General features: G+C 42.7%; 1 protein-coding gene across 3 annotated transcripts in view; it reads right to left on the bottom strand.

Annotated features, from left to right (window-relative positions):
- Window positions 1-7756, bottom strand: part of OCRL (OCRL inositol polyphosphate-5-phosphatase) — a 66745-nt gene that overhangs the window by 57107 nt on the left and 1882 nt on the right. For all 3 annotated transcript variants that reach the window (XM_045295854.1, XM_045295856.1, XM_045295855.1), the window contains exons 3-4: window positions 3601-3680; window positions 266-304 (exon numbers count right to left, since the gene is read on the bottom strand). In XM_045295854.1, coding sequence (XP_045151789.1) covers window positions 266-304; window positions 3601-3680 — 119 coding nt within the window. The remainder of the gene's footprint in view (window positions 1-265; window positions 305-3600; window positions 3681-7756) is intronic.

Genomic DNA, 7756 nt, shown 5'->3' with positions numbered 1-7756 from the left:
ACCCGATTTACAATAAAAAATTTATGTAAGAAAGAATAAATCATATTTTACATTTTTATAAAGAATCCTGCCAATTTAAATGTTTGGTTTTTTTTTAGCATTCCTCTCAATGCTAATTTGTATGGCTGCTTGAAGAAAATAGAGACTAACATAAGGTAAAATGCAAGATGTCCCTCCCCTGCCCCCAAAAGGTGTCTTAAGTATAGTGAGACTTCAAGTAGATATTGGTGCAATGAAATTCAACTGCATTCAGAATGATACTCACTGTTTGAGGCTATGTCAATCAAAAGTGTTTCTTCCGCTTCTGAGGAGAGGGAAAAAAAGGAGCAGGATCAGGGAAGGGAAAACCATTCATTACAACTAAAAGAATTATCTGCTTCACTAAAGAAATGCTTCTTAGTCATCACTCTTAGGTCTTAAAACACATTCTCCAAGAAGCCTTTGCTGAGCATGGTTTTTTTTTCTTTTACAAAAGGAGTTTCATAGTACTCAACTCTAAAGACCATGAACATTTCAACTGAAAGGAAAATGAACTGGACAAGTTATCAAATACCCATTGTTGTCAAGTCGATTCCGACTCACAGCGACCCTACAGGGCCGAGGAGAGCTACCCCACAGGGTTTCCAAGGCTGTCCTCTTGAAAGAAGCAGACTGCCACAGCTTTCTCCCATGGAGCAGCTGGTGAGTCCCAATCACCCACCTGCAAGTTTGCAGTGGGGTTCTTTAATTATGGCACCACCAGGCCTCTTTTGTAACCAGCGAAAACTCCTTAGAATACAGTGTGAAATGGCAGGGAATGTAACAGCACATTAATAAGGCCCCTCAACTATAGCATTACCGGTTTTCTAATGACCCATCCATATTATTTAACTACTTCTGACAGAAGGTCAAGGAAGTGAGTCCAAAGGGAATGATTATCCAGGGCTCTGAGTAATCATTTCTCAGGCTCTTGAACTTCCTTCTTTACCTCTGCTGTCTAGGCTCAACCTACCTCTTCCTCTCTAACTTCCCGCATCTGCCAGACCCTCCCGACAAGCTGAACTCTGAGAACCAACTCCTGTGGATTAGGCAGTGACTTGGGGGTGGAGCAGTTGCAGCCTTTCCTAGCTCCCGTATAAGGACAAGTCGAAAAGTATTGCTGCAACCAAAATCATAGCCCCTTTTATGAACTAAAAATACAAGAATGGGAAGCTACGGTTTCCCAACACAGCCTCCATCTTGGTCTATACACTTCTGAAGGCAGGGTTTCTGTGGTGCCAGAGTAGAACAATGGAAGTACCAGGGACTGCTAACAGGAGAAGCCCATCTGTCTTGGAAGAAGTATAGCCAGAGTGCTCCTTAGAGGCAAGGGTGGCAAGACTTTGTCTTAGATACTTTGGACATGTTGTCAGGAGAGACCAGTCCCTGGAGGACATCATGTGAGGTTGGGTAGAGGGGCAGTGAAAGCCCTCAAGGAGAAGGATTGACACTGTGTCCGCAATAATGGACTCGGGCATAGGACGGCTCAGGACCCGGTGGTGTTTCGTTCTGTTGTACACAGGGTCGCTATGGGTCGGAAACGACTCGATGGCACCTAACAAAAACAACAACAATCCTTCCTCAAAGAATTCAGCATCTTCAAGGGACAAAAATCTTTTCAATGTTCTTTGAGTTGGAGAACAGAAAGTCTGAAGGGGAAAGGTCAGGGCTGAAGAGTGGATGAGGCAAGGTCTCCCAAAGAAATTCTTCTAGGGCAGTCCTTGCTGCTCGGCTCAACTTTCCTGATCTTTCTCTCTTCAATATAATTTTCATTTTCTTCCAACTTCTTCCTAATAAAAAATAAATAAAAATAAAACAAACACACTGCCATCGAGTCAATGCCAATTCACAGAGACCCTATCGGACAGGATAGAACTGCTCCAGTGGGTCTTCAAGACTTTAACTCTTGACAGGAGTAGAAAGCCTCATTTTTCTTCCAAGGAGCAGCTGGTAGATTGGAACTGCTGACCTTGCTGTTAGCAGCCCAACTTGTAACCATGTCACCAGGGCTCCCTTTCTTCCTAATAAGCCCCCATAGCTGTCCTATATCCTTTGAGAAAATCTATGAAGATTCCTTTGAGGGTCCCCAAAAATAAAAGTCTCCATAGCTTCCTGAGCTGACCATGAATATAACTAGCCCTTGGAAGCCACTATTTTGATCGTACCTTCTTTTTTTGGGCAACCTAACAACATTAAGACAAGGGTGTTACTGAGAGACTTTTCCTGCAGCCATCCACTGATGGCCGAGATGTGCTTAAGCACGTTTTGTCTGGGTAAAGGATGTGCATGTATGGATTGGAAACCTAGCAGCAATACTTTTTGACTAACCCTGGTACAACAGGAAGATCTTGAAATATACTGCCTTAAACAAACAAAAACTCATACCCTCTGCCTTAGTATAGCCACTTATAGGAATACATGCTAAGGAGATCAGAGAAGGAAGATGGGTGTACAGTAATGTCCATCACCTTACTTATACTAGTGCAAAAGAAGAGGGGTGGAGGGTGGAAACCCGGTGTCTAATACACGTGAACAGTTACACAATGAGCCATTCACAAAGTGAAATCATATACAGTCCCTAAGAGTCAGGTCAAGAGTTCACAATCTGACAGCACGTGGAACAGACTAAAACACTGTATAGTCTGTTGGGAGACCCGTCACCACTGCAAGCTCCGTGTGTAGAAAGCTTAACTTTGAGGCATGGGATTTGGGCCACTGGTTCTCTTTACACTTTTCTGGGATTTCCAAACCTTTTACAGGGTGTATATTACTCTGGTAGGTAGTTTAAAATGTAAATTTCAGAAGGAAAAAAAGCAGTGCATGAGAGGATTCAACGAGTTTTTCTTGGGCTTTCCTTGGCTTTCTCCCAAAGCTAAAACTGATACACAAGTATTTCTGCCTGCTGAAGCCAACGAGCCCACTGGACACGTAATGCATTCGTTCTCGAGTAATCTATTTCCTACCTAGATGACAGAAGCAACACCTCCAACACAAACTTCCCAAGTTGTGTGTCTCATTTTAGCAGGTGCAACAACAGACTTTCTGTTCTCAGTCCCCGAATCTGAGGGCAGGAAGCCAACTATTCCCTCCATGGACTTGGCTTTGCTTATGATTCACCAATGTCAGGGTTTGCGAATCAGGACAACTGAGTGTGAGGTATTACAATCTGGGAAGGCTTGTAGTCAAACATTTTTAATTTCAAATAGTGTCTGAAAAAGTGCTGAATGTGTGTGAATCCAAGAGACCCTGGTACTTTACAATTACTATGTCCGTAAAGTCCCAGACAGCCCTTTAAATCCAGATATAGGTCGGGCACATAAAAGACTATACATAGGTAAGCTGCCACATACATCTCTCATCCTGGCCAGAGAAAACAAGTGAGTCTATACATACATATAAAGTTTACTATCATCCTAGCAGCATTCTCTTGATGGTAGATTAGTAATGCTATCCTTTAAATGCAAAGGGTAATTTCTTCCAGTTTACATGCAGTGGTACATTTTTTGTTATGTACAGTGTTACACAGTGCAATAATGACTAAGGAAAACATTATAAAATTAGCTAAGCAATTAAAGCTAGTACCTTGAACACATTTAAAGTGGCTATTTATAGGAATGATATCTTGAACATGCTGTTCCTTTTCGTACAACTGGATTATTAACCTAGGAAACAGAAGAATGTATCAACGAAGTTTAGTGAAAAACCCCCACAGGTTTAGCAACAAAATACAGTGCTGTCTGGTTAGATAAATCGAATCTGTATTTATTAGACTTGCTGTATTTAGTTCCCTGGATTTAAGCATAATGCCATCTAGATATTGCTCTAGATCAGTATCTGAATACCTACACTGTCCAGAAAAACCCCCACTCAACAGCATATGTCCCCCAAACAGCTTTCATCCTAAGAGCATGAATTACAGTTACTACACCTCCCCGCCAGGGTGAAGAACAGCTAGATGTGAAAGCCACAAGTCCAGGGTCTATGTTTGTCTTCCCACAGTGCTCTTGTGGTGTAGTGGGCTCCGTGTTGGGCTGCTAACCACAAGGTCAGCAGTTCAAAACCACCAGCTGCTATGTGGAACAAAGATGAGGCTTTCTACTCTCATAAAGAGCTACTGTCTTGGAAACCCAGTGGCAGTCCTGCTCTATCCCACAGGATCAATAGGAGTCAGAATCGCCTCAATGGCAGTAAGTATAATAAAAAGAAATAAATAGCACAGTGCCTGGCACGTAGCAGTCACTCCTGTTTGTTGAAGGAATTAAACAATGCATGTTAACTTTCCAATTACACTCCCACTGCTTTCCCCAAAGGATGCATCTATTTCTTCAAACCATCTGGCAGGTCCATGGAGAAAAGGAGGTGGTGTCAGTCTACCAGGTCCATCAAAATAACCTGCTTTCACATCGCATAGGGCTCTTCCTTTGGTTTCCAACTTCACGTTGGTATTTCTGAATAGGGATTACTACACGTGGCTCCTCCGAGTGGAATGCAAGACTTCTAGAATTCATGTGCGTTCCTGACATAGTCATCTTGGTTTAATGCTTATCCTTCCCACCCCATGTCATCAAGTTCACTCCAACTCACGGAGACACTACAGGGCAGGGTTTCCGAGACTGGAAATTGTTACAGGAGTGGACAGCTTCGTCTTTCTCACTGCCCTTGTGGTTAGCAACCCAAGGATTAACCCATCAAGGTAGAGCCTAAGGGGTAAACAGCCATTCTGAATGTCTCCTCCCTTGCCCAAAGACAAGCACTCTCCAAAGGGTTCTTTTTTGCCAGAAATGCTACCTCCATCCACCCCTCAAAGAACATCTTAGCTTCCAAGGTCCAGCTCAATTTGACCTCCTTTGGTGGAGTTTCCCCAACATTCCCAAGCAGAGCCAATAGCCTCGGTTCCTTTTGCTGCCCCTCTGGGCCAGTATGCTAGTGACAATTCTAGCTCCCCTACTCTGTTATACTTGTATAGGCGCCCTGGTGGCATAGTGGTTGTGCTGGGCTGCTCACCTCAAGGTCACTAGTTCAAAACCACCAGCTGCTCCCAGGGAAAAAGAGAGGACTTTCTACTCTTGTCAAGAGTGATCGTCTCAGAAACTCACAAGGGCAGTTCTACCCTGTCCTGCCCTCACAGGGTCATGATGAGTCAGCATAGACTGGATGGCAGTGAGGGTTTTTTTGGGGGGGAGTGTTATACTGGTATTTCTCCTTTTCTACTGATTTGAGCTCCTTAAAAGAAAGGACTCTTTCATATTGAGTTTTGCATCCTGTCTATAGGCATTCAATAAATATTTGCTGAATAAATGAACTAGCTTAACTAAGCTATGAACAGGGGCTACATTTTCAATATGGCTATTCAGACCTTAAAACTATTTGTTTGGAAGGTTTTGATTTCTATTATGCTATCTTTTGGGGGACTTACTATTTTCGCTTTTTGGATTCCGCATATCCCCCACCACCACTCCCACCCTGCAATGTGTTCATTAGGAAGGGGAAGTTGCTTAGATGGACCTAAACTCACCCACTTCCCTCAAATCCATTCCTACTCCCAGAGACCTGATAGGACAGAGCTTTCTTTTCCCAAAGCAGCGGTTTTCAACCCGTGGGTCGTGACCCCTTTGGGGGTCCAATGACCCTTTCACAGGGGTCGCCTAAGACCATTGGAAAGCACTTATTTCCGATGGTCTTAGGAACCGAGACACCGCTCCTCTATCCGTCTCCAGGCAGATCCACCCACATGCAGATACGTCCACATACGAGTACCTGGCGGGAAGACTGTTACCCATGCTACACCGTGCTTCAAGACAAAATTTCATTTATTTGTCATTAGAAACAAATATTTCACAGTATATGACATAGTTTTTGTGATTTATCACTATGCTTTAATTATGTTCAATTTATAACAATGAAATACATCCTGCATATCAGATATTTACATTACGATTCATAACAGTAGCAAAATTAAGCTATGAAGTAGCAACGAAAATAATTTTATGGTTGGGGTTACCACAACATGAGGAACCGTATGAAAGGGTCACGGCATTAGGAAAGTTGAGAACTACTACCCTAAAGGTTTCCACGGCTGTAAACTTTTACAGAAGCAGATTGCTACTTCTTCCTCACTCAGGGCGGTGGGTGGGCTCTAACCATTGACTTTTTGGCTAAACAGTTGAACACGTTAAATCACTGGGCCAATTGGGCTCCAAGATGGAACTAAAGGAAATAGAAGTACGAAGGCTGTCTTTCTGCTGTGATCCTGTTTGCTCTATTTGTAATGGTTTACATTTTAAGGTAATTAGAGAAAATGGGGTAGAGCTTCTTCAAAAAGTACCCCACCTAACTCACTGCCACTGAGTTTATGCCGACTCAGGACAGGGTAAACTGTCCCTTTGAGTTTACGAGACGGTAGCTCTTTATAGGAATAGAAAGCGCTGTCTTTCTATCTTTCTCAGCCGGGAAAACTAGGGACCCAGAGATTCCTGGAACCCTGTAAACCTTGGTGGAGGCCGGACGCATGATAAAAAAACATTTATGAATCAAGGCTCAAGGAGGATGAGCCGACTTTGAGGTACATGAGTATGAACCAATATAATCTCAGTAGGCAGGAAAGGGGGTTGAACATGAGAATAGTTTCCATGGAAGTGGGAAAAACTCTACCTCACTGGAAGAATCATCAAATTCAGAACAGAAATATCTTTCTGCATAGGTACCTATATATACACAGAAATACCTATATTTAAGAATGTAGATACAGAAATATGTCTTTATATGTTATTTCTCTTTATATTCATCTTTCTAAATACATACACCTATTTCTGTATGTGTGAGTGGATGTGTGTGTGTGTGTGTGTGTATAATATTAAGGTTAGGACCATGAAACCTAAATCTGGTAGTTTCAAACAGGAAGGAGCAAACTGCCATGTCGACTCCCCATTATCTCTGAGAAGACTGGTTCAAGGAAGATTTAGGGTAAACCAACAGCTTCTATCATAACCACTTATCCTTAAAAGAATGGATAGGTTTGCTTCTGTGTTTCCAAAAGACACTTTTTTTGATTGGCCTCTCAAGTCAAGTTCCTTCATGGCTGTGGGCAAAAGGTAGAGACCTAGAGATGATGATCAACTTCATCACTTATTAGTTTTTAAAAAGTCAAAAGTTAAAAGAAAACTTGGAGACCCTCAATTAGAGAAGGGCACCCCAAAAGACATGACTTTGAGATAGTGTTATGAAAATGATTTCACAAAAACTCCTCCGATAAGGTATTTCCGATCAGTTACTGATTGAGACGGAAACATCTCTAGCTAGCCAGGAGGCAACAGGGCTGTTGTAAGAGCTGTTACAAAATTCAGTTCTGAGACTTCCTGTGAGCAAGTGACCTAACCTCTCTGAACCTCAATTTCCACACATGCAGAACACCCCAGGAGAGCTAAATGCACCGACTGGTGAGATGTGCTTTGACCAGGACCTGGCAGTCATTAAGCTACCGAATGGTGGTTGCTGCTTACAGAGATGTCTACAGAATTGGAATACAAGAATTTGATTTCTCTGGAGAGGGGATACAGAGTCAGGAGAGCTACTGTTGAAAGTTTAAAAGTACTGTAATAGAAGTGCTCAACTTAAACCAGTTGCTTTATGAGCTGCACAGTCTTCCAACCCTTTGAAACCAAGGGGCTAGCTCCGGGACCATGGCCATCTCAAGAAGGGAACTATTTGCTTAAATGCCCCAGCATCTGGTTTTTACAGA

This window comes from Echinops telfairi, unplaced genomic scaffold (genome assembly GCF_000313985.2).
Source record: "Echinops telfairi isolate 266 unplaced genomic scaffold, ASM31398v2 ScPeMD7_6080;HRSCAF=6971, whole genome shotgun sequence".
NCBI lineage: Eukaryota > Metazoa > Chordata > Mammalia > Afrosoricida > Tenrecidae > Echinops > Echinops telfairi.
The sequence above is the reverse complement of the archived record's forward strand: the minus strand, read 5'-3'. Positions and strand labels throughout refer to the sequence as shown.